The 27,717-nt window shown below is 40.8% G+C and overlaps 1 protein-coding gene across 2 annotated transcripts in view; it reads right to left on the bottom strand.

Moving 5' to 3' along the window:
- Nucleotides 1-27,717, bottom strand: part of LOC126212858 (zinc finger protein 728-like) — a 90,374-nt gene that overhangs the window by 17,714 nt on the left and 44,943 nt on the right. For both annotated transcript variants that reach the window (XM_049940303.1, XM_049940302.1), the window contains one exon: nucleotides 16,085-16,122. In XM_049940303.1, the coding sequence (XP_049796260.1) occupies nucleotides 16,085-16,122 (38 nt within the window). The remainder of the gene's footprint in view (nucleotides 1-16,084; nucleotides 16,123-27,717) is intronic.

A 27,717-nucleotide genomic window follows, 5' to 3' on the forward strand; every position in this document is an offset into this window, starting at 1 on the left:
GAGAAACACACACACACACACACACACACACACACACACACACACACACACACACACACACACACACACACACCGACCATTACCTCCATAAGGATTCGAACCATCATCCCAGGCAGAAGAGAGGCGTCATTAAAACACTGGTGGACACAACTAATAATATCTGTCAGCCAGTTTACTTGCAAGATGATCTAAATCATTTGCAAACGGTTGTTAAGAAAAATGGATACGCTGACAACGAGATAGATCAAGCACTTCATCCCAGAAGAAAAGCGTGTGACAACATTCAGCAAAAACAACTGTCAGCTGGAAGAGTTTTTCTTCCATTTATTTGCAATATTACGGACAGTATTGGGAAAGTTCTGGCAAAGTTTCAAGTTATAACAATCTTTAGACCCACGAAAACGATTAGTGAGTGTAAACGTAGGCTTTCACGGCCCTTGTCACAGTCAAAAAATTCTTCTGGGGCTAAGGCCGCATTGTCAACTATAAAATTCTGACGTTTCAGTGGCTGTTGCAAGACGCCTTCCTCAGGGTGTCTGAGGAAGGTGTCTTGCAACAGTCGCCGAAACGTCGGAATTTTATAGTTGACAATGCGGCCTCAAATCCGGAAGAATTTTAGTGACCAAGTTTTAGTGTTTAAGATCGGCGAAAGATGCACTACACCTCTTAGCAACTCCTGAGGTGTATACAATTCCGTGTGGCTGTGTGAAGGTTTATATTGGAACAACGATAAGAAGTGTTAATACCAGCTAAACCGAACACAAAAGGCAGTGTCGACTGGAATATACCGACAGATCAGTTGTAGCAGAACATGTTTTTAAAGATGTCGACCATGAAATAAAATTTAATGAGAAAAACGTGCTAGCCAGGACATCGATTATTATGCACATATGTATAGGGAAGCTATAGAGATTCGGGAACACCACAATGATTTCAGCACAAAAGGGGACGGCTTAAAGTTAGGCAGGATATGGCAGTCAACTTTGCACCAACGATGTGACGATCTATGACATTAAATCGAGAATAATGACGTTAGTCAGAGACAGACTTACAGTCGGCCCCACGTGACTTACGTTGGTGCCCTCTATATAAACGGGAAATCCATGGCCTGGCAGCCATCGTTGACTCACCTCCGAAGACGTTGCCCGCAGTTAGCAACGAATTACAGATAGACTATAGCCTCTCAGCCTGGAACTTTTAATTGATTGCTATCTGTACTACCTCGCAGGAATATCTACTTAAGTTTCATTACAAGGTAAACTACTTCGAACAGCAATGAACATTACACCAACTGTATTTCATCCATTCTTTGTGAACATGGTTAGGTCTCTTGAAAAATTTCAGCTGAACTTATTTCAATACCTACAAGGATTTGAGATTCAGTGCTTTTTGTTACCGCTTTGAGCTCTGTTCCTTTTATAATGCAGCTACCATAATTTACAACTACAATACTTATTGTGGTTGTATCTACCCTCCTTGGGTGTTCTACTTTCAGCCTTTGAAACTGAAGCCCTTTCTGCACTTACCTGAGACCCTCTCACCTAGAAAAGCCCAGTCTCCTCTACACATCCCCTATAATCGTGGAACTGTAAATCCACCACCTTTTGGCGCAGGTTGAGGAATCTGCAACCTACCCAGTTGCAGAACTGTCTGGTACTCTGATTCAGACCTTCACTCCACTCTGTACGAAATAACCACGTTCAGTTTAGCCCATGATGGTGAGCTCCGCCTTCATCTCTCAGGCAAGAATGGCAGTCTTTATTAGCTAGGCGCTGAAACCAGACAGAACCTATTTCATTGCAATGTGACACATGTAAGTTGCGTTTCATAAGAAATGCGACCAAATTCATAAAAAAATCATTTATTTAATATATTCGTACAAATAAATTTTCAAAATAGCACCCTCTTGCGTCAATACACTTCTGGAGGCGGTGTTTCCATGCCTGGAAGGCATCCTGGAATTTCTTTAGAGCTGATGTAACATGGGCCTGGATGCTTTCAATCGTGTCCTAATGTTTTCCTTTCATGACTCCTTTTAACCAAGGAAACAAAAAAAGTCAGCAGGAGTCAGGTCAGGACTGTAGGGAGGCAGAGGTACCAATGGGGTCTTGGTCCTGGCAAGGAAATCTTTTACAATGAAGGCACTGTGACTCTGTGTTGTCGTGGTGAACTTTCCACTTATTCTTGCTGTCGCTTCGGCAGCACGAGACCCTCCTTTTCAGTCTTTTGAGCACTTCCAAGTAGAAAGCTGAGTTCACTGTAGTCCCAGTAGGTAGGAATTCGTGGTGGACTATGCCCCTGACGTCCAAGAAGGCAATGTGCATGGTTTTGATCCTGGACTTGCTCATGCATGCCTTCTTGGGACGGGGCGACGATGGGGTGTGCCACTCTGAAATCTGCCTTTTTGTCTCAGGGATGTACTCAAAAATCCACGACTCTATAGCAGTGATAACTGATTTTAAAAAATGAGGATCATTTTCACACATTTCCAACATTTCTTGGCAGCGTGCTTGTATTCTTTGGTCAACACTTTTGGGACAAGTTTGGCACACATCTTTCTCATGTTCATATCTTCGATCACAATGCGGAAAAAGGTTGTTTTTGACATGTTTAAAGTTTGTGCTATAAATTGAAGGCTCAGCTGTCTGTCAGAGTTCAAACAATCGCGCACAAGCGTCACATTTTCGTCGACTCATGCAGTTGATGGCCATTCACTGCGAGGTTTGTCGGTGATCTCCTCTCGGCCCTCCATAAACGACTTGTGCCATCGGAAAAGTTGCGATTTGGACAAGCAATCATCCCCAAAGTCATGCTGAACTAATGGAAACATTTTGGTGGCGGACTTCCTAAGTTTAACGTAAAATTTGATAGCGTACCATTCCTGTACAGAATGATCCATTGTGCTGAGTTACATAAACTCAAAACGGGGTTGACAGAAATGCACGTCCTGACTCTCCAGCAGCTTGCAACCGAATGAGACAAAGAGCGTTTTGAAACTAACACCCCCATCCACTTAGCCCAGCAGGTTACAACACACTGTGGTGTACCATTGTGTTAGAAAGACATTGGTCTCATTACTCATGGAACGCAATCTGTATTGTTACCACCAACGTGAGTCACCACTTACAGCTGGCTATGCCATGGTTTTCATGGCATTCAGAAGCACCCATTTCTAATCTGTAAAGACTCCAACCAGTATGCACACAGAATGCACATTGGATTCCTTCCCCTCCTATGCAGTCTTATCTCTAAATGGCGCCATTACACACCTAACATCGGAGATTCCAAGTACCAGTAATACTACCCTCTGCGAATGCTCAGTCTTGCACACTGAGAGGCTTCCTTTGGAACATGGCACACGACTTCATCTGGCTCATGGATTCCATCAGCCATAGACAGCTCCCAAATCTGTTCATCAGACGAACAGAGCAAGCTCTTCGATCAGCAACATGGAAATTCTTCCACTGCCTCCCACACGCTTGAATGACTTTCCACTCAACCACAAGTGAGAGGTCAATCTCAGTGTGGACAGTACCCAATATGACTGCAGCAGTGGACCAATTGGTGTACAACACTGCCTGGAGCTGTGAGCGAAGAATCACCAACTTTATTCACATCTGAACACAGCAATTACTATATCTGTCCATACCAGAGTTGGTATTGTAGATACACAGACATATGCGAAAAATAGGAGTTGAAGGTAAGGAGCATTGACAAAATTTAAAATAAGTCGCTTCTTATGGAAACATGTGTCAGCCCACAGTACTCTGATGTGCTACTGCTACTACTATGAGAGCTACCACTGGATTGGGCGATCTAAGTGCTGCAAGTAACACACAACGACTGATTCAATGCAGACAGTGGTTCTATGCACTACACAGTTACTAAAGCGTATAAATGTGCCTGATAAATACACAAATGTGCACGAAATACAGGGTTTGAAGCTAAATAACAACAATATTACAATTATAACTATAATGATAGTAGATGTCACGAAAATATACTTACATCAATTGATAAATAATTTGCTCTCTTGTGACAAACAACAAATGATAAGGATGTCAAGTCATGCATCAGAAGTCCCTGTTGTGAGCCAGTTTAAGTATTAATGCTGACGCTGATGAACAGATAAACTGAGCAAATAAGCTTCTAACTAACACTATGTGCTTTCCTTGCGGGAAAGGTGAAGTCGTCGTAGCAGCAGGCATCTGGTGTCAACATAATGCTGTTCAACCAAACCTACTGTTTGAATACCAGTGGGTGTACGCATGTTAGTGTCAGTGTAATATCGAAAAGGGAGTTCTAATAAGTGGTATTACTTGAAAACCATCAATTTAGTGATGAAAAAGTAATATCCCCCCCCCCCCCAATGAACCATGGACCTTGCCGTTGGTGGGGAGGCTTGTGTGCCTCAGCGGTACAGATAGCCATACCATAGGTGCAACCACAACAGAGGGTTATCTGTTGAGAGGTCAGACAAACGTGTGGTTCCTGAAGAGGGGCAGTAGCCTTTTCAGTAATCGCAGTCTGAATGATTGACTGATCAGGCCTTGTAACATTAACCAAAATGGCATTGCTATGCTGGCACTGTGAATGGCTGAAAGCTAGGGGAAACTACAGTTGTAATTTTTCCTGAGGGCATGCAGCTTTACTGTATGGTTAAATGATGATGGCGTCCACTTGAGTAAAATATTTCGGAGGTAAAATAGTGCCCATTCGGATCTCTGGGAGGGGACTATTCAGGAGGACATTGTTATCAGGAGAAACAAGACTGGCGTTCCACATATTGGAGTGTGCAATGTTGTGCAGGTACGTTAGGTAATTTGAAAAGGGAAATGGATAGGTTAAAGCTAGATATAGTGGGAACTAGTGAAGTTCCGTGGCATGAGGAACAAGATTTTGGGTCAGGTGAATAAAGGGTTATAAATACAAAATCAAATAGGGGTAATGCAGGAGTAGGTTTAATAACGAATAAAAAATAGCATTGTGGGTAGGTTACTACAAACAGCATAGTGAACACGTTGTTGTAGCCAAAATAGACACAAAACCCACACCTTCCACAGTAGTACAAGTTTATATGCTAACTAGCTCCGCAGATGAAGAGATTGAAGGAATGTATGATGAGATAAAAAAAATTATTCAGATAGTGAAGGGAGACGAAAATTAAATAGGCGTGGAGGACTGGAACTCGATAATAGGAAAACGAAGAGAAGGAAATGTAGTAGGTGAATACGGAATGGGGAAAAGGAATGAAAGAGGAAGCCACCTGGTAGAATTTTGCACAGAGCATAACTTAATCATAGCTAACACGTGGTTTAAGAGTCATGAAAGAAGGTTGTATACTTGGAAGAGGCCTGGAGACTCTGGAAGCTTTCCGATTGATCATGTAATGGTAAGACAGAGATTTTGGAACTAGATTTTAAATTGTAAGACATTTCCAGGGGCAGATGTGGACTCTGACCACAATCTATTGGTTAAGAACTGTAGATTAAAACTGAAGAAGCTGCAAAAAGGTGGGAATTTAAGATGGGACCTGGATAAACTGACTAAACCAGAGGTTGTACAGAGTTTCAGGGAGAGCATAAGGGAACAATTGACAGGAATGGGGGAAAGAAATACAGTAGAAGAAGAATGGGTAGATTTGAGAGATGGAATAGTGAAGGCAGCAGAGGATCAAGTAGGTAAAGAGGTGAGGGCTAGTAGAAATCTTTGGGTAACAGAAGAGATATTAAATTTAACTGATGAAAGGAGAAAATATAAAAATGTTGTAAATGATGCAGGCAAGAAGGAATACAAATGTCTCAAAAATGAGATCGACAGGAAGTGCAAATGGCTAAGCAGGGATGGCTAAAATACAAATATAACAATGTAGACGCATATATCACTAGGGGTAAGATAGATACTGCCTACAGGAAAATTAAAGAGACCTTTGGAGAAAAGAGAACCACTTGTATGAATATCAAGAGCTCAGATGGAAACCGAGTTCTAAGCAAAGAAGGGAAAGCAGAAAGGTGGAAGGAATATACAGAGGGTCTATATAAGGGCGATGTACTTGACAATATTATGGAAATGGAAGTGGATGCAGATGAAGATGAAATGGGAGATATGATACTGTGTTAAGAGTTTGACTGAGCACTGACAGATTTAAGTCGGAACAAGGCCCCAGGAGTAGACAAAATTCCATTAGAACTACTAATAGCCTTGGGAGAGCCAGCCCTGACAAAACTGTACCATCTGGTGAGCAAGATGTATGAGACAGACGAAATACCCTCAAACCACTTTAAGAATATTATAGTTCCAATCTCGAAGAAAGCAAGTGCTGATGACATGTGTGAAAATTACCAAACCGTCAGTTTAATAAGTCACAGCTGCAAAATACGAACACGAATTCCTTACAGACCAACGGAAAAACTGGTGGATGCCGACCTCAGGGAAAATGAATTTGGATTCCATTAATATGTTGGAACACGTGACGCAATACTGACCCTACGACTTATCTTCGAAGACACATTAAGGAAAGGCATTTGTAGACTTAGAGAAAGCTTTTGACAATGTTGACTGGAATACTTTCTTTCAAATTCTGAAGGTGGCAGGGGTCAAATACAGGGAGCAAAAGGCCATTTACAATTTGTACAGAAACCAGATTGCAGTTTTAAGAGTCGAGGGGCGTGAAAGGGAAGCAGTGGTTGGGAAGGGAGTGAGACAGCAAGCAGTAAAGGAAACTAAAGAAAAATTTGAAATAGGAATTAAAATCTATGGTGAAGAAATAAAAACTTTGAGGTTTGCCGATGCGACGAGACTGTAATTTTGTCAGAGACAGCAAAGAACCTGGAAGTTCAGTTGAACGGAACACACGGTGTCTTAAAAGGAGGCTATAAGACGAACAACAAAAGCAAAACGAGGATAATGGAATGTAGTCTAATTAAATCAGGCGATTCTGAGGGTTGAAATTAAAATTTAAAACAGTCTTGATCGCAATCTTGTTAAATATTTTTTTATTGGGGTATTTGTATGGAGTGTAGCTATGTATGGTTGTGAAACGTGGACGATAAATAGTTAGGACAAGAAAAGAATAGAAGCTTTCGAATTGTGGTGCTACAGGAGAAGGTCGAAGATTACATAGGTAGAATGCTACAGGAGAAGGTTGAAGATTAAATGGGTAGATCATGTAACTAATGAGGAGGTACTGAATAGAATTGGGGAGAAGAGAAATTGGTGGCACAACTTGTCTAAGAGAAGGGATCGGTTGGTAGGACATATTCTGAAGTATCAAGGGATCACCAATTTAGTACTGGAGGGCAGTATGGAGGGAAAAAATCCTAGAGGGAGACCAAAAGATGAGTACACTAAGCAGATTCAGAAGGATGTATGTTGCAGTAGTAACTTGGAAATGATTAAGCTTGCACAGAATAGAGTAGCATGGAGGGCAGCATCAAACCACTCTCTGGGCTGAAGACAACAACAACAACAACAACGACGATATTCTCCTTGGATTAATGACACTGAGCATGCAGTGTGTCAATGCAGATTTCAGCCTTGTTCCACAGAAAAGTTAGCTCTCCCCTGATGTTCCCTGATGTTACAAAGTGATCATACCATCTCTGTAGGGGATTCAGTCAGTACAGTTAAAATATTTAACAGAGGGAGCACAGATCTACAGGAGCTGATTTTTAACATTTAATGAAATTCAGTACAGGATGAGCTAGAGTGTTGGCAAAGATGGCAGTCACATATTCTCCAATTCTACGACACACTGTGCAGTAATTTAGTGTCAATAGCTTGCCAAACTCTCCACTCATTAGAAACTACCATAGCTCGACTCCATGATGCATTCTGTGCACTGAGGTAAGTGTCAATGTATTATTCAACATTACCAGATGTGGGCACTGAATTATGATCGTATTTAAGTTTGTTTATATGCCCAGCTGTAACTAATACTTTATAAAACCCCTCCATTTCAATGTAAATAAACAGTTACCACCACGACCAAGTGGACGAAAGAAACAGTCTCACCCCAAGGGTCTTTAAATGACTGGTCCTGCAATGATGAAGGTATAAACCAGAAGAACGAGACGAATGGATCATTACTTCCTGATATTAGAAATGCTTTGGTTATTGGGGCTTCATGCTGTGGAAAATAATCAAATTTTTACACTGTTGACATATCCTGTGGGAGTCCACTTAGAGCATGTACATATTTTTCAAAAATACTGTTTCAGTTAAAATATCAACTACTGCAGGAGATTTTGCACGGAATTGAGGGACTAACAGGCAGTGGTATTCACCACCTGAAAAAGTAAAACAAAACAGCACATTCTTATTTGGCAACATCTCTGTGGGAAATCAGGATATGTGCAGATATTTCTGCTTTGCTCGCCGCATGCAAGTCAATATATTTTATTTCAGTGAGACATACTTAAGCATCCAAAAGCTGTTGGTCTGGAATGCACCAACCTTGTAACTTTCGAACAGGCAATCTGAATTAAAGCATATTTTCGAAGCACATCTAGGAACAGAAATGTTACTCAATGAATTCGTTATATGTAAGGATTGCTGGATTAACTCTCAGCATAGCTTGCTGGTTACAGATAAAACTAGTAAATTGAATGAGAATCAATAGAAACAGAACTTTAACTAGATTCTTCAAAAAGGCAATGCACCAAAACGCACATGTGTCAGTATATTGTACACTATGTACAAATTTGCAGATGTGTTGCACATTCATTAAGAGGATGCAAAGCACGTGCATTTGACAAAAAAATGGAGGCAATCAACACTAAATTAATGGAACTGAAGGTCTTGTTAAGAGAGGTGTTATGAATTTGAGGTGTTGAATGTTCATATACAGAAATATGAACTGTGTGTCAACGAGAAAATTAAAGGAGTCAGTATAAAACTAATGTATGTGTGAAATATCGATGTGATAGCTAAGGCACTTCATGCCCGTCACCACCAATTGTCTCAAAGTAAACCTAAGTTGTAAACTGTCTCAAAAATGGCGTCATTCAAAAATGGTTCAAATGGTTCTGAGCCCTATGGGACTCAACATATGAGGTCATCAGTCCCCTAAAACATAGAACTACTTACACCCAAGCAACCTAAGGACATCACAAACATTCATGGCGAAGGCAGGATTCGAACCTGCGACTGTAGCGGTCGCACGGTTCCAGACAAACACCTAGAACCGCTCGGCCACAACGGCCAGCAATGGCTTAGTTTACACCAACATGTTGATGAGAAAGTGTAATGTTAAAAACTGGAAACTTGGAGGAGGAGGAGGAGGAGGAGGAGGCATGCTGAGTTAAGACAGAACATATGGGGTCATCAGGGCGAAACCATATTTCTTAGGTAAGCACACAATATGTTTAACCACGAAGGCAGTAAGAATTGTTAACAAGGAATTTGGAAGATTGCCTAGGCTGTTACAGTTAATAATTTTGAAACTGGCGAATGTTAAAAATATACCCTGTAACTATAAAAACACGCGGTGCAATATTAAGCATGACCAACGCATGTAAAACCCCGAAAGGATGAATGGATGTCTCATAGAGCGACAAATACAGGACTATAACTACAGCAGCAGTAGCAGCTCCACATAGTGTAGGTAAAAGTCGAAGTTCAGCAAGAAAGACTAAACAATCGGCCTCTGAAGTATATAAATTATGGTAACTAAATGAAATCATAGCTCGATTACGACTGTTTACAGCTTCAGTTAGGCAAGAGATTGCAGATTACATGAACAAAATGTTATTGATCGTATCTGAGCTTAGAAAAATATGCATCGTCGAGTAATTGCGAAGAGAGTAGTTCACGAGCTTTACAGACCTGCATGCAGAATATATCTGATAATACGAGGAATGGATTATGCATGGCAGGCTGATCTCTTAGATACACAGGACTACTTACAATCAAATAATGATTTCAACTACATTCTCACAGTCACAGGCACACACGGTCTCAGGCACAGAGGTTTCTGAATAATTGTTGCACACAGGACTAAATCGACTGCCCAACCGACTTGAGGCGTATGATGGAAGTGAATTTTACAATAGGCATTTCAAAGCAGAATTGGAACGATGTGGGATAAATCACTATTCAACATTCTCTCATTTGGAAACTATTATTGCCAAATGGTTGAACTGGATAATTAGAAACCGAATGTTGAAGCAATTTAATCTTCAACGTACGTGCAAATGCCTGAACATACAGCCACAAATCATTTCAAGTATAATCACATTATTCACCACAGAATTAAAAACAAACCTATTGATGTTACAAACGAATTATGGGAACGCTTCGAACCCAATATGTTCCTCATACAGCAGGTCATAAGATGTTGAGGGAACAGGGCATTGATGAAATGGCTTAGTTTCTCATCAAAGCACTACAGCTGGGTGAACACTTGCATTTTGCTATGTAATACGAAAAGCAAAGCTCAAGCCATGCAGTAGTGTGATATGAGTGCTAGGAAACGTATCAACAAAGTTGGAGGTGGTATTCTCAAGAGTCTGCGATCAGAAGTTTGTATCTCTGGATACAGTTTCTGCGGAGTTGGAACAAAATTGAAATAGCACCTAGCTTATGGTGATAAGGGCTTTGATGCTTTGGACAATGTACGCAAAGAGCACATGATCGCCTACACTACAAACAAAGATCACCATATTGCAGACCAAATATTCATTGATGAGGTTGTGCAGGTATGTCAAGAGATGGATATTCATGTAGGACAACCTATGTCTGCATATGTGGTTGATAAGGCGATGTTTGCTCGAACTTAAATTGGGTACTGGACTAACCTTCAAGCAAATACTGAATGCAGCTCACTGCATACTAAACAAGAAGAAAAACCTATGTGATGTTTAAAAAATTCGTGACAGCGGCAAAACGAGCCTAGAGGCAGAAAGAAGGAAGGAAAGGATGTGTTAAAAGGCATAGGTTGCTACCAATACCAAAGAGATCTGGTGGACCAATTCTGTTTATGATACCTCCATTTGCTGGGCTGTCAGCCACTGGTTTCATTAGCTAGGAGACCTGATATATTTCAAGCAGTACAGAACATCCAAAAATGCGAAAAGTAATTACAAGCAGCTAAAAGGCATAATATGACCATGGAGGCCATCGCTATGGGTAAAGGCTTATATTTACAATACAGGAAATAACTTGGGTTGTACATTTAAGAAACAGCCCACAGCAGTGGTACTGGAAAGAAGGATTAAAAACATAGATCCGCTTAAACTCGTCAGAAAATTTAAAATCGCGATATTTTACAGCATGTTTATGTAGGATACATGGCCTGAGACAGTGTGGAAACCCAAGAAACGTGGAACTGTCAATTTAGATGTTGTTCAGGGTATGTAGCGCTTTGTGATTTAAGGCCACATGAAAGATTGTGTTGTCATTTTACCAATAGGAACCAGCTGTTGTACAATGTTCGACACTACCATAACTTCAGTTCATACCTCTGAGGATATTTCTGCATGGTATTTTTCCAGAAAATTGCATAAAAACAAGCAGTATGCAAGTCTCCACATCATTTGAGGCTGCAATGTAATTACGTACACTCTAATGCTAATTGGTCTAAATTGAAAGCAAACTACTTTCCTCCAATAGATGAGCAGGGAGTAGTGATGTACAGAATCAACTGGTCTGGAAACACACAAAAGCATAGCTAACGTCACTGAATTAATAATAAATTGCGTCTAGGGAATGGGGAAGTTTTGGCAATACCTCCTGGCTCTCCACATTGTCAATTCATATGTACACTTGAAACGTTTTGCTGAGGGATTTGAGGTACATGTAAACATTAATATGTTTAAATCAGAGATAAAAACGAAACACATTGCGGACTTCAGTCACAAATATTCAATAGGATGGCTACTTATTTTCTCAAAGGGTCAAGTGATGGTGTATAATACTGATAAAATTTTTGAGTTATCAACTGGTGGCCATACTGTCAGTAAGTACAATTCGCATAGAGCATAATATTGCAACGAATTTTGTACCTTGAAGACAGGATAGTCCATACTATTTATCCATTTTTTCCTACAGTGGGTCCTGCTTATAAAAGTGAAGAAATGAAGTCCACAATGAACATGGGCTGCTACACGAAGCCAAGGAGGTGAAGGGTTCACAACCATCACGAATGTGGCAGGTACCGTGAAGTTAGGCTGCCAAAGCAAAAGCCAAAAGTGAACTCTGGGATGTAACAGAAGAATGGCATGTCCCATACTGGCAGGCAAGGGAGTCTTCAAATATGAGGGAATAGGATGAGTGGCCACACGTGAGAGAGATACAACATGCCTATCCACTGAGGAGGACATCATGCCAGTATGACTAGTAGTTCAGCATCTTCTGCACAGACACTCAACTGGGCTAGTGAAAAAGCCACCAGTGGCGAAACGTATTCCGTGGTAGTGGAGTGTGTTAAGACACCATATGATGGACAGAGGTGCAGAGGAATAAACTAAACACCAACAGTCTAGTTATGAATGGACATGGGATAAAGAAAACGGAGCAGGGTAGTCTCATCAACTCACCTGGAAGTACCACTTAGGAGATGCAAGACACTGAGGAACTAGGTACTATGTAGAGCCAAGTAAGAATACATGGGAGGACCAAGGAAGTTTCGTATCAGACATGTGCCCCAGGAATTTTCTAGTTTCAGCGAGTGGAAGAACAAAAGGCGCAAGATGTAGGATGGTGTAAGAAACTCATTTCACCGAGAAATATTCATACAAAAGGTTTTGGCAGTGGAAAGTGAAAGCCACTGCACAAGCTTCACGAGAAAAAACGATAGGAACGACACTGAAAACGCTGCTGAAGGAGACAAGTTGATGTAGAACTGCAACAGATCGTAAAATCCTTGACAAAAAGCGAGGTGAGATGGCTGGTGGGAGAATCGATAATATGGTTAATGGGGATAGCAAAGACAATGATACTCAGATAAATGTGTCCGACAAAGCCAAACCATATAAACAGATGTATATGGATGATGGTTCAAAATGTGGAGAGCACATCTCCACAAGCGAATCACATTCCTGCACACCTCAGTCCACCAGGGACCAGGACATGCTACAGTAAACTTGAAGTGCATGGTATGGAACAGTCTGCAACGGAAGGATAACGTTCAGAAGATTCCTTACTTGGTCATCACAGCTATGTGAAGGTCGTGAGGGAGGAGTAAAGCCTCCAGTCGGCCTCAGAAACCTGCCAACTGGGTTTGCACTCAGGTGGGGTAGAAGTCTAAAAATGGATAGCACACAGAAAGTGATCACTTGGGTATGTGTCAGAGGGAGTGGGCCATTCAAGATGACAGGTGAGCTGGACAGTGCAGAACGAGAGGACGAAATGGTAATAAATGTGAATGGAATCTGAAAGAAACATGGGTGCTCCAGTGCTAAGAGGGAGGATTCAGAAGGTCTGCTAAGAGGTAACCTCTTGGACAGGTTCTCTGGGAGCCTCAAAGCGGATGGTGGGAACTTAAGTCACCAAGTAGCAAAAAGGAGTGAAGGAGCTGACCAATGAGCTGGAGTAAGTCTGACTTGGTAACAGCAAATAACAGAGGGGTGTAGATGTTACAAAGAGAAAAGGTGAAATGAAGGAGGAAAAAGCAGACTGCAACAGCTACCCAACGAGTGTTCAGTGAGATGGATGACCAGCATGGCTCCATGAGGTGGAATGCAGTCCTCGGGGGAAAGGTCACAGAGTCCCAGAACGAAATATGAGAGGTCAAAGGGGTTGTGAGGACAATTTGTTTCTTGGAAGCAGAAAACAAGCGAACACTGCAATTCCAAGAGCAGCTGTAATTCCTCCTTGTTGGATCTAGTACCACAAATGTTCCATTGGAGAAGAGTCATAATGGGGATTGGGGAGGAGGGAACAAATGAAGGTTAGTCACCTTGCGGTTGCTGAGTACCAGCCTTCAAAAATTCACTGCTACAGGGGCAGAGGCTGGAGAATCCTGTTCATGAGATCTACAAACATTTTGTCATTCTCCTTGGGTCAGCCTGTGAATTCCATGGCAGAAAATCAGTAGGCAGTGGGCACCAGCAAAATGGAGGTCAGCTGGGTGAGGGTATATGTGCCAACAGCACTGAAGGGGATCTTTAAGTCAGGGAAGGAGAAAACCGTTCATTTTTGTTTGATTTCATAGAACTTTCCAGTTGGCAGATGAAGACTACGTTTTTAGCTGTAGAAGGTATTTGCGGGAGTACTGCTTTTGTCCTTCCAGCCTGATAGTTCTGTAGCAGGCGATTTCGTCATCAGGGGCAAGGATTTGATGGCTTGTTGTGCAGCCGCAGGAGGAGAAGGAGATGCTACTGTGACCTGAGTGATTTCACTACTGCAATACTGAACTTGAAGTTGCAAGTCTGGGTGGGCATATTCTCCATTATTCATGGCATAGCAAAAATGATACTGTAAATGCCAGATGGTAAAATGCAAGGATCTTGACTAGCAAACAACTGTGAGTGACAAGGTGGAGTTTGATGTCCTTCACTCAGATCTCTTGGATGGCTCACTCATTAAGACACATGGGACATTCATGGGATTACAACTGATACAGCAGAGAGGAGGCAAACAGCTGCCCTAATGAGCATCTCTGCCAAGAGTAACACATTTTGCCATGTTTTGACAGGATATGTGTTTTATTATAATGTTGAACTCATTTTGTTTGTAATGTATGGTTGGACCATGATGACTTCATAGCCTGCCTTAATCTTTGAGGCAAACACTACTTGAGCAAATGGTAGAAAAAGAGTGCATGTGGGCTTTAAGTTTGCATCCATCTTTTTCATTACTCAATGGGGCACAGTGATGCTATGATTAGAGGGAAGTGTGGATTTCTCCCTCGGTGAGGCCATCTAGCATCAGAATGTAAAGAACACCATGTGAAGAATTCAGTGAACGATGGTCCTCAACACAAACAGGATAACTCTGGAGGAGTGATGCTGTAAGCAGTTGTAGGGCCTGAAAATCACAATACGTCTTCAGAAGCAAAGTTGTATTACATAAATGACAAAAGAATTTCACAGGGCCTGCAACTACAACAACACCTTTCAGAATAATGCAAGCATGAACCGTAGCAAAGGACTGACCACCTCCGGTACGTGATACCATGAGGAACTGATGTACAGCTGGTATGGCCTTGAAATTTTTAGCCTCATTCTGTTTATGTTTAGTAGACACACCCTAAGACGTTGATTGAGTCACTGCAAAAAATCCCCATGATTGCCAACATCTGCAATGGCATGCTCCTTCCAATTGGGTGCCCCCTCAGAGGGGGATTCACACACCGTAAATGACTGTTCACACCTCCCGAACTCCTGACAGAGGGACCAACTGGCATTTGGGAAAGTAACAGTCACCCCTCTCTGGGCCTGGCCTGTATCAGAGGGTATGTGTGAACCCTACTGTTGACCCAGAGCTAGGAATTATGCATTACCTTGTCACCTGTAATGTGTCTAATGAAAGAGCCAGCCTTCAGGAACACACCAGGATAATGGAGGAACAAAGAGAATGAGGACTTACCAGTTAAGTCTTCACAACCTTACTGAAACTGGCACCAGCTACTCTCAATTCTTCTTGATCATGGCCCGTAAACTGTCACCACTACAAGCTTGTGTGTGTTTCCTGAGCACCACTGTGGCACAGCATTGAAAGAGTTGTCCAACACTATATTCATTCATCTGAAAGGCTGGGAATCAGCTCAAATTTTTTGATTTATAGCCACTCACCCTTTCTTGTTCTACTGCAGTATGACATTAGCTTGTGGCTATCAAGATGAATTTGTTGAATGTCAGTGATTTTCAAGTGATGTTCTAGATTAAGCACAATACAGCTGCTGATATACCACCTGAACATTTGTCTTCCTGTACAGATATTAGACATGTGCTCTATTTATTTAGGAACAGTCACATAATGGTTGTTGCACAGAACAGCATTACTGACCATACTGCCTTGCAATGTTGGTGCTTATTGGTAATTCTGAATAATTAAAATAGTGTATTTTATTTCTGAAGTACTCTCACAACAAATAAAAATTAATATTTCTCAAAAAGTTCTGCAGTGAATTATGAAAACTTACCTTGCACTATCAGATGCATATCTTGTTGAGGCTTCCACCTGAAACATTTCAAGAAATGGCCAGTGATTTACAACTGATGGGACAGTAAATAAATAGATTTATATTAACACCTACCAACATGTGATTAGTCCACCAAATGCTGTAAGTGAAGCTTGAAAATATCATTAAAGAGGACATGATAAACTGTTGCAGTTAATGAAACAGAATATTAGTCAGAATTCACTCTCCATTTTCTCAATTTGTCTTCAGTACTGTAAATAACTGCACAAGCTAGTAATTTGGTTGTAGCCATACTTCCTACTAGACACTTCACATTTTTAACCTGTCATGCACTTCCGCCTTGTGTAAAATTTTCGTTCACATTTTTTTATTATGAAAACTGCCATTCACTGACAGAAGAATCAATTATCATAAATGACACATTTGGGCCTTTGTGCTCTGGGCAGCCCAGATGAACTTGCAGAGGTGAGGAGCGACTTCTAAACCCAACCGTAAGTTCACACCCAGAGCTACATACAGACCTGGACCATTAAATATACAAACATTAATAAATATTGGCAAACTCAAAATACTTTCAGACACTATAAATGTATAACAAAATTGGTATTACAAAACAGCACATTCACAGATGAAGAAATACCACATTCAGAGAACTGTAGATTTTTACATAGAACACAGGGAAGAAATTCGCGAAACTATCCCAGAACTAGGCTCTGCATTCATAAACGTCAAATCTATGTTGCAATCAGTACCAAATTTTTCCATTACCTCCAGAAAGACTCACTCCCTGCAGTAATCCAATATTTAGATGAGAGGTACACAATAATTGATGCACAATAAATCATGTTAACAAGAACAACACAGAAAGCAAAACAGTCCTGAGAACTATGTTGAGAAGCATCTGTTCAAGTTCCAGAGGAAAACGTAAGTTTTTATTAAATTTTTATCCTCAGATTGGTACAGAATGGAGATGAGAACACTTTCTGCCTAAACTGCTATCAATTAAATGTATTCACAACTGGAATTTTGACTTATGCCATTCTCAGGTGACAGCTTACTATGAACTATGTCAAAGTTATTACATGTCATGCCTAGTCATTGGGGAGTGGATATAAAGATGTGCAGTATGATATGACTGACAGAAATTAGTACATTAAGTACTAACATTGTCTGGACATACAGATTATGAAGACTCCAGTCTTGTAATGACTATGGAATTTGCAAACACGGTTAACACAAGGAAAATACTACCTCAAAAGGAATTATAAAGGTTTCAGACATACACTGACTTACCACTTGAGAATCGTACAGCCGCCAAATTAATTTTGAATAAATATGTACCATAACAGTCCAGGGAGAAAATGTTTTCATTTATAAATGTCTGCCTGACTGTGGATGTAAGAAAAAAGGACAAATGGTAAGAAAAAGACAGTTAGCTAAATTGTTGGCAGATAACCACCACCACCCCCCCCCCACACACACACACACACACACACACACACACACACATATATATATATATATATATATATATATATATTATATATATATATATAACAGAGGGAAACATTCCACGTGGAAAAAATATATCTAAAAAGAAAGATGATGAGACTTACCAAACAAAAGCGCTGGCAGGTCGATAGACACACAAACAAACACAAATATACACACAAAATTCAAGCTTTCACAACAAACTGTTGCCTCATCAGGAAAGAGGGAAGGAGAGGGAAAGACGAAAGGATGTGGGTTTTAAGGGAGAGGGTAAGGAGTCATTCCAATCCCGGGAGCGGAAAGACTTACCTTAGGGGGAAAAAAGGAGAGATATACACTCGCACACACACAGATATCCATCCACACATACAGACACAAGCAGACAGATTTAAAGACCAATATGTCTGCTTGTGTCTGTATGTGTGGATGGATATGTGTGTGTGTGTGCGAGTGTATACCTGTCCTTTTTTCCCCCTAAGGTAAGTCTTTCCGCTCCCGGGATTGGAATGACTCCTTACCCTCTCCCTTAAAACCCACATCCTTTCGTCTTTCCCTCTCCTTCCCTCTTTCCTGATGAGGCAACAGTTTGTTGCGAAAGCTTGAATTCTGTGTGTATATTTGTGTTTGTTTGTGTGTCTATCGACCTGCCAGCGCTTTTGTTTGGTAAGTCTCATCATCTTTCTTTTTTATATATATATATATATATATATATATATATATATATATATATATATATATATATATAAATCAATAAAAAGATATGCAATCAACACTAATATGATTTGAGAATATCACATAGCTTATGTGCCAATAACAAAGCACAATTCCAAGAACTTGATAAATTTCATTGTCAGACATAGATACCTGTTGAAATTGACCATTACCACTGATTAATAAAAGTGGTTCCTGGCCTAGAATAACTGATAATCATGTTCACAGAAGATTCAAATAAATTACATGAAAAGTTCAAGGAGAAAACAACAGGAGAAATTCTAAAATACAAGATATATCAGGGATGGCTTAGGACAGGAAGGTCCTGTGATGGGCAGATTGATGAAGGACTGAAGTGGCAAAATACTGTTGGAATACATTTGTAAAATTTTGGAAGGCTTATGACTATAAAGCACGACTGCTTTTATTCAAAATACTTAAAAAATCTGACATGCAGAATACAACATGAGTCCTTTTAAAAGAACTTCAGCCTCATTTGATATAAGAATAGACTTTAGCCAAGGCAATGGACTAACTCCATTCTTCTTTCAGACCATAATAGAAAAGTGAACATTGAACAGATGGAGCACTTGTCAGAACATAATACCACAAGTTGAATACTACTTGGTTAGAAAATGGATGTCAAAATTGTCTGTTATACTTTTGTAGATAATTTAGCAATACTGATAGTGTAGAGAAGGTACAAAACAGAGAGAAAGAAAAACAGTAGGAAAAGCATGACTACTCATCTCCTCTGATAAGAAGCAGTAATGGGGGAACAGCAATACTGCAAAATCCCACTCAAATACTGACTATGAGAGTATCAGGGGAAGACAAATTTAAGGACCTATGATAAGTCATATAGCCAAATGGTGGAGAAAATGGAGCCACAAGAGGAAGACTATGAAAGATGGACTTTGCATTACAGTAAACAGAAGATGTTCATAGTAAAAATTCATTCTCCAAAATTGCAGAACCTCCAACTCGCAAGGCAGTCCATTTGGCCAGAATACACATCTGTATCATAAACACTGATTTCAGATTTAACAAATGATAGTGAAAATTATTAAAAAAGAAAAGATATTAGGAAACAGAACACCAGTACAAACATTTAAATTCAGAAACAATAGACAGGTATACATAAATATGTAGGAAAATAACTGGGGCCAGAATTTGGCAAAGAAGGGTAATGAGTGACTCTTGAAATTTTCCCGGCGTATCGAATATTCCATAAGATTTCGGGATTGCAGCCGGATCTCATCGACTTCTTTCCACGATATTTCGGCTGCCAACCTCACAGCCATCTTCAGGCGAGTGTTTGACACTGGAGGTTGCTAGTGCAAGTCGCTCTATTTATACTTAAAAGTGCCGCAGGCGCGCATGCGCAAGTTACCGTAGCATGCGCGCCACCTGTCGATTCCAAGGCCCTCTACAATATTACTGCATCTATGGAGCGCCAACGAATGCATGAAAAAAGTAAAACATGCACACAGATGTGTCCAAAACAATAAAAGGAAAATTTCAATATTAAATATAAAATTACTTGTCGCTCGACATGTCAGAAGCCATAAAAAATTTTCTTTTGGTTGAAATTAAAGAAATCAACGGGTCCCAGGCCTTATTCAATAAAAAGCCGCCATCGCGATTAATGAGATTTTCCGCTAAACGTATTTCGACGGATTCCTTCACAACTGAATCCCAGAAGGATCTCGATGGGGCCAAGATTTTCGTGGCCGAATAATCCATAGTATGTCCTGTGGATATATAATGTTCGGCTATGGCCGACTTACTGGGCTGTAAAAGGCGAGTGTGGCGCTCATGTTCAACGCAGCGGTCGTGTACTGTGCGTGTGGTTTGACCAATGTAGGCTTTCCCACACTCGCAAGGTATTTTATAAATTCCAGCCTTCCGTAATCCCAGATCATCCTTGGCTGAGCCCAGAAGAGCACGAGTCTTTGTAGGTGGCCGGAAGATTGCTTTCACACGATGTTTCTTTAAAATTCTGCCTACTTTCGATGAAATGTTCCCGACATATGGGAGAAATGCTCTGGACTTAAACACCTCCTTATCCTCTTGATCTTGTGGGTGGTCACGATTTTTCCTCCTTAAAGCAGTACTGACCTGATGTGCAGAATATCCATTATGTTGAAATACCGATTTCAAGTGCTCTAATTCGTCTGCAAGGCTGTCTTTATCAGACACGACATGTGCCCTATGCACCAACGTTCGAAGAACACCCATAGTTTGTGACGGGTGATGACAGCTTGACGCCTGTAGGTACAGATCCGTATGCGTGGGTTTTCGATAGACAGAATGCCCCAATGACCCATCCACCCTGCGTTTAACCATGACGTCCAGAAATGGTAGGCAACCATCCTTTTCAACTTCCATCGTAAACTGAATGTTTGTGTGGATGGAATTCAGATGTTGTAAAAACCGCGAAAGCTCTTCTTCACCGTGAGGCCACACTACAAAGGTATCGTCCACGTACCGCCAGAAGACTGTTGGTTTCAACATCGCAACATCGCCGAATCGAGAGCCCTCTCCTCAAAGTCTTCCATATAAAAGTTGGCTACCAGAGGGGACAGAGGACTGCCCATGGCAACACCGTCAAGTTGCTCAAAATATTCATTATTAAATAGAAAGTAAGTGGAGGACAGGGCATGGTGAAACAGCGACTTGCACTAGCAACCTCCAGTGTCAAACACTCGCCTGAAGATGGCTGTGAGGTTGGCAGCCGAAATATCGTGGAAAGAAGTCGATGAGATCCGGCTGCAATCCCGAAATCTTATGGAATATTCGATACGCCGGGAAAATTTCAAGAGTCACATCAAATACCTCTTCGGGGAGGAGATGGCATCTAACATCCAGAAGTTGGATAAGTTACGAAACAAACGTGTGAGATTGTTAAGTGCTTTATGTTTCTTACTGAAATGCCGGGATAATGGCCTTATTCCAAAGTTCGCCAGAGTGACACATTTTATCAAGACCGCCGCTGCGAAGTTCATCACTCGTAAAGCAAGTTTGGCCCTTGTTAAGGAGAGGATACGCTTTACTCGCCGGGAACTGGACATGGTTTCGAAAGAGCTGTTTTATTTGCATATGGAGATTGCATCTAATCTTCCTTCCCTTTCCTGGGAATGGGTCGATGGTGTAACATGGGCCAAATCAGACTGGGTCCGTCAGGAGTATTCTTTAAGACAATCATCGAAGTTCGACCGACTCTCAGCAACGTCACGACAAGATGATGTTTTTCGACGCTCTGTGGTAAATTTCACGGATAAGGATTTAGACAACGTGACACTGTCGGTACTTGGGAAAGGTCTGAACTTCGCACCGACACCTAGGACCTTACCTTTAACAGATTTTATTAGTGCTGTTGAAGAAGCTGTCAGGCCTCTATCCAGTGAAGCAACAGAAGAAATCAGGCGGGAAACATGTCGCGCCCTTACGAGAACTCGGCCTCAGAAGAGCAACATTTCTTCAATGGAAAGGGCTGCGCTGCGCAAGTTACGGGAAGATCCTCAGACGGTGGTCCTTCCGGCGGATAAGGGGAATGCTACTGTGCTGTTGCCACGTGATATGTATGATCAGAAGATATATAGTTTGCTGAGTGAGACAACGTACAGGAAGCTTGATAAAGACCCTACTCGGAAAGTAGAAAGGAAAACGTCAGAGTTGCTAAACTCCTCTTCTCTGCCGCAAGAAGTTGTGAAAAGATTGAGACCTCACAGTTCTATTCCACCTAGGTTATATGGTCTTCCAAGGATCCATAAGGATAATGTGCCCTTACGCCCCATAGTGAGCAATATCGGTGCTCCAACATATGATTTATCTAGTCATTTGGCTTCGCTACTGAGACCTTTCGTTGGCAAATGTACGCACCATATTCGCAACTCTGCGGACTTTATCAATAGACTGAGAACACTACAGCTGAAGGATTCGGACTTGTTAGTAAGTTTCGATGTCGTTTCACTCTTCACGAGGGTCCCTCTTTTGGATTCATTGTCACTTATCGGCAGTAAGTTTACGGCCGATATAACGGCGCTGTTTCACCATGCCCTGTCCTCCACTTACTTTCTATTTAATAATGAATATTTTGAGCAACTTGACGGTGTTGCCATGGGCAGTCCTCTGTCCCCTCTGGTAGCCAACTTTTATATGGAAGACTTTGAGGAGAGGGCTCTCGATTCGGCGATGTTGAAACCAACAGTCTTCTGGCGGTACGTGGACGATACCTTTGTAGTGTGGCCTCACGGTGAAGAAGAGCTTTCGCGGTTTTTACAACATCTGAATTCCATCCACACAAACATTCAGTTTACGATGGAAGTTGAAAAGGATGGTTGCCTACCATTTCTGGACGTCATGGTTAAACGCAGGGTGGATGGGTCATTGGGGCATTCTGTCTATCGAAAACCCACGCATACGGATCTGTACCTACAGGCGTCAAGCTGTCATCACCCGTCACAAACTATGGGTGTTCTTCGAACGTTGGTGCATAGGGCACATGTCGTGTCTGATAAAGACAGCCTTGCAGACGAATTAGAGCACTTGAAATCGGTATTTCAACATAATGGATATTCTGCACATCAGGTCAGTACTGCTTTAAGGAGGAAAAATCGTGACCACCCACAAGATCAAGAGGATAAGGAGGTGTTTAAGTCCAGAACATTTCTCCCATATGTCGGGAACATTTCATCGAAAGTAGGCAGAATTTTAAAGAAACATCGTGTTAAAGCAATCTTACGGCCACCTACAAAGACTCGTGCTCTTCTGGGCTCAGCCAAGGATGATCTGGGATTACGGAAGGCTGGAATTTATAAAATACCTTGCGAGTGTGGGAAAGCCTACATTGGTCAAACCACACGCACAGTACACGACCGCTGCGTTGAACATGAGCGCCACACTCGCCTTTTACAGCCCAGTAAGTCGGCCATAGCCGAACATTGTACATCCACAGGACATACTATGGATTATTCGGCCACGAAAATCTTGGCCCCATCGAGATCCTTCTGGGATTCAGTTGTGAAGGAATCCGTCGAAATACGTTTAGCGGAAAATCTCATTGATCGTGATGGCGGCTTTTTATTGAATAAGGCCTGGGACCCGTTGATTTCTTTAATTTCAACCAAAAGAAAATTTTTTATGGCTTCTGACATGTCGAGCGACAAGTAATTTTATATTTAATATTGAAATTTTCCTTTTATTGTTTTGGACACATCTGTGTGCATGTTTTACTTTTTTCATGCATTCGTTGGCGCTCCATAGATGCAGTAATATTGTAGAGGGCCTTGGAATCGACAGGTGGCGCGCATGCTACGGTAACTTGCGCATGCGCGCCTGCGGCACTTTTAAGTATAAATAGAGCGACTTGCACTAGCAACCTCCAGTGTCAAACACTCGCCTGAAGATGGCTGTGAGGTTGGCAGCCGAAATATCGTGGAAAGAAGTCGATGAGATCCGGCTGCAATCCCGAAACCTTATGGAAGGGTAATGAGTCTTAGCATACTGAAAAAACTCATTGGCTTACAGAAGTGCACAAAGACCTACAAGACACTTGTATAAATAAGCAAGAAATTGAAAACCAAACCAAATACAGAAACAGAATTGAGTTGATAAATTCTCCACAGCAAAATAGTTCCAAAAAGACAAGATAGAAACTAGACATCAGGTGAGTGGAGAGAAATACGTGTACAGATGAAGGAGTAGCATAAAGAAATGTTAAACCTTAGCTGGCCTGTAACTGAGCAGAACAAAAAAATTTGTTTCTCATTTGTAATACCTTCGCAGTACAGCATAGTGGTGCTGTATGTACTGCAAATGAACTACAGCAAGGAGGTCAAAAAGTCTCTGCAAATATGCAGATAACAGTATTTGGAGTGTTTTGTTAGGCTACAGCAGTGATCAGAAATATTTTGCAGTGGTGTTGTTATGCTGTCAGTACTGCTTGCATGCAGTCAAAAAAGAGCAATGCATTTAAGTGTCACTCCATCAAGCACTTCATGCTGCTGTTGTTACATATCTAGTAAATGAGCAAAATCATACAACAATGTAAGTATATATTCTTTTAGCTCAAAAGTATGTAACTTGCCTTGATGGTATGGTATTCATTAACCACAATAACTCAGGTATTTAATCAGTGATTGTTTACTTGTAGAGAACTAGAAGTATAACAAAATGGAACACTTGCTTGATGTGAAACAAACTGTTTGGCATGTCTTCAAGACTGGGAGGTAACAGTCTAGCACTGCTACAGAGTATGGCATATTGCAACAACTAACAAGTGTGCAAAGTCAATGGCATGAACAGCAAGTAACAGTAACCAATAAGCTACGTCCAATCATCCTTGATGAAGAGCGAGGATGAAAGACATTGATTTATTGATTTATTTTATTTCATTAACAGTACAGAGTAACCCACCACCTTGAAATTTAAGGTGGGTCAGACGCTTCTGAATCTAACAGCAAAGACTTCTCATTGTTACAATCTTATTGGTATACAGCTGCTATGCTTTTTTAAAAAATAATACGAAGAAAATAATATATAAAATTTTCTCTTAGGTTACAGCGAATGCAATGCTTAACAATTGTTAAAATGGTTCAAATGGCTCTGAGCACTATGGAACTTAACATCTGAGGTCATCAGTCCCCTAGAACTACTTAAACCTAACCAACCTAAGGACATCACACACATCCATGCCCAAGGCAGGATTTGAACCTGCGACTGTAGGAGTCGTGAGGTTCCAGACTGAAGCATCTAGAACTGCTCTTAAAGTGGTTCCATATAATTTGTTACTACCTAGATGATGAGAATATAATTTATAATATACACATATCAAAGAAAAATAAATGAAAAGAATATGTAATACAATGAGTGCAGCGAAAGAACATGCCGTATTTGGAAGTGTAATATAGTCTAAGTAGCACGTTGGCTGATAATGGGGTATTTCTACGTATTTCAGATGATAAGGTCTTGGTACAACCTCGAGCTATTCTCATCTGAAATGGTTTGTGCTAAGGACAGAATGATTTGTAGGCAATCAGCTGTAGCTCCAAGAGAAACACCTCAACAAATCAGGGATGATCTGAAGCAACATAATTGACTGAGCCCATACACGTCTACCATAAAAAGTCACTTAGTAACAGGCGATTTACATGATAAATGAAATAAACCAGCTCATAAATTCAAAAACTAGGGACAGGATAGACTTTCCAAGGAAACCCTGAACTTGGAATGCCAAAGACAGATTTAAGGTTTTATGGAGTGACAAAAATAAATTTAACATTTTTTTTTCTGATGGTGTGGAGTATACAGGGTGAGTCACTAACTATTGCCACCAAGAGTAACTCTGAAAGTATGATAGGAGTTGAGAGGTTTCTGGGACAAAAGTTGCATGGTACAACAGGGGCCACAGTATGAAATTGGTTGATTGTTGCTTCAGAGATATAAAGGCCAACTTTGCTTTTTAAATGGGATGCTACAGTTTGATACTTATTTTCTGATAGCAGCTATGGAGATGAATCCGACGATGTTTAACTTCTTTGAAGGTCAATGAAGGTCAAAAAGGTGGCTTGAACATCCATTTACAGAAGGTGTTCAAAGTGATGACCATTGGTATCAATGCAGTGCTGCAATCTTCTTACCATGGATGGAGTGGTATTTCTTATCACATCAGCACTTATGGTAACACACGCTCTGACAATTGTCTCATATCTCATGCAAATAGATAAGCAGACTTGTAATAAATAGATTACAATTTCATATCCTTCAATTACCCAATGGCAGTTTTTTGTATTACACACTTATGTTTATGTAATTGTAACTAATGCTATCTATAAAACATTTTTGAGTGCTACTGTAATAGGACTGTATTAAGACCCATGGTGAGATGAAAGAAGGAGATAGTAAAGAACAGTGGCAGAGTACAAATACTGTTTTGTTCTGCAGATCACTATATGCAATCTGGTGACCATCTGGACAGCAGCAACAATCCTTAAGTACATTGATGTGAGCTCATCAGATCAAATCAAATTGTATTCGAAGAAAACAACTACCATATTTTACAGACTATAAGGTGCACCTTAATTTTCAATCAATTTTTAAGGAAAGTACATTTTTACCATTTTTTTATTAGATTGCAAAGTGAGCCAAAAAATTTCTTAGTTTATAAAACCAAAATGACCTTGTAAGATCACTGACATTCACTATCTCAACTTTCCTCAGCATCATTGTCCTCTATATATAAGATGGTCTTCACTACCATTATGAGCATTATTTATGTTGACCTACTAAAAGATTTAATGATGATATTTTCTCTCACCCTACATCGCAACTGCTTTACTGACTGACACACTTGTTTGTTTGTAGATCATTTTAGAACTCCCTTTGTCATGAATTCATGTTGGGCTTAATCCATCACCCATGTGTTCCGATCCTCTTCCATTTACAATTTAAATGCACTGAAATGCCATGGAAACTGGTATACACATGCGTATTCAAAGATAGAGGTATGTCAACAAGCAGGATATGACACTGCAGACTGCAATGCCTATATAAAACAAGAAGTGTCTGGCACAGCTGTTTCATCAGTTACTGCTTCAACAATGGCAGGTAATTAAGATTTAATTGAGTCTGAATGTGACGTTATAGCCAGTGCATGAGCGATGGGACAGCATTTCTGAGATAACAATGAAGTGGAGATACTCCCGTATGGCGATTTCATGAGTGTACAGTGAATATCAGGAATCCATTAAAATATAAAATTTCTGACATTGCTGTGGCCAGAGAAGGATACTGCAAGAATGGGACCACCAATAAATGAAGAGAATCATTCAACATGATGGATGTGCAATCCTTGCACAAATTGCTGCAGGTTTGAATACTGGGCCAACAAAAAGTATCAGCGTGCAAACCATTCAACAAAACATCACTGATATGGGCTTTTGGAGCTGAAGGCCCACCGTGCACCCTTGATTACTGCACGACACAAAGCATTACACCTCAATTTGGCCTGTCAACACCAGCATTGGACTGTTGAGACTGGAAACATGTTACCTGGTCAGATGAGTCATTTCAAATTGTATTGAGCAGATGGATGTGTAAAGGTATGGAGATAGCCTCATGAATCTATGGACAATACTTCAGCAGGAAACTGTTCAAGGTGGTGGAGGCTCTGTAATGGTGTAGGGCATGTGCTGGAGTGATATGGGACACCTGATACATTTTGATATGACTGACAGATCACACATACATAAGTATCCTGTCTGATCACCTGCAGCCATTCATGTCCATTGTGCAATCTGACAGACTTGGGCAATACCAGTAGAATTGCTACAGAGTGGCTCCATGAACACTCTTCTGAGAAACACTTCTGCTGGCCACCAAATTCCCCTGGCATTAACATTACTGAGCAAAACTGGGATGTCTCATGA

Source organism: Schistocerca nitens, chromosome 11 (genome assembly GCF_023898315.1).
Source record: "Schistocerca nitens isolate TAMUIC-IGC-003100 chromosome 11, iqSchNite1.1, whole genome shotgun sequence".
NCBI lineage: Eukaryota > Metazoa > Arthropoda > Insecta > Orthoptera > Acrididae > Schistocerca > Schistocerca nitens.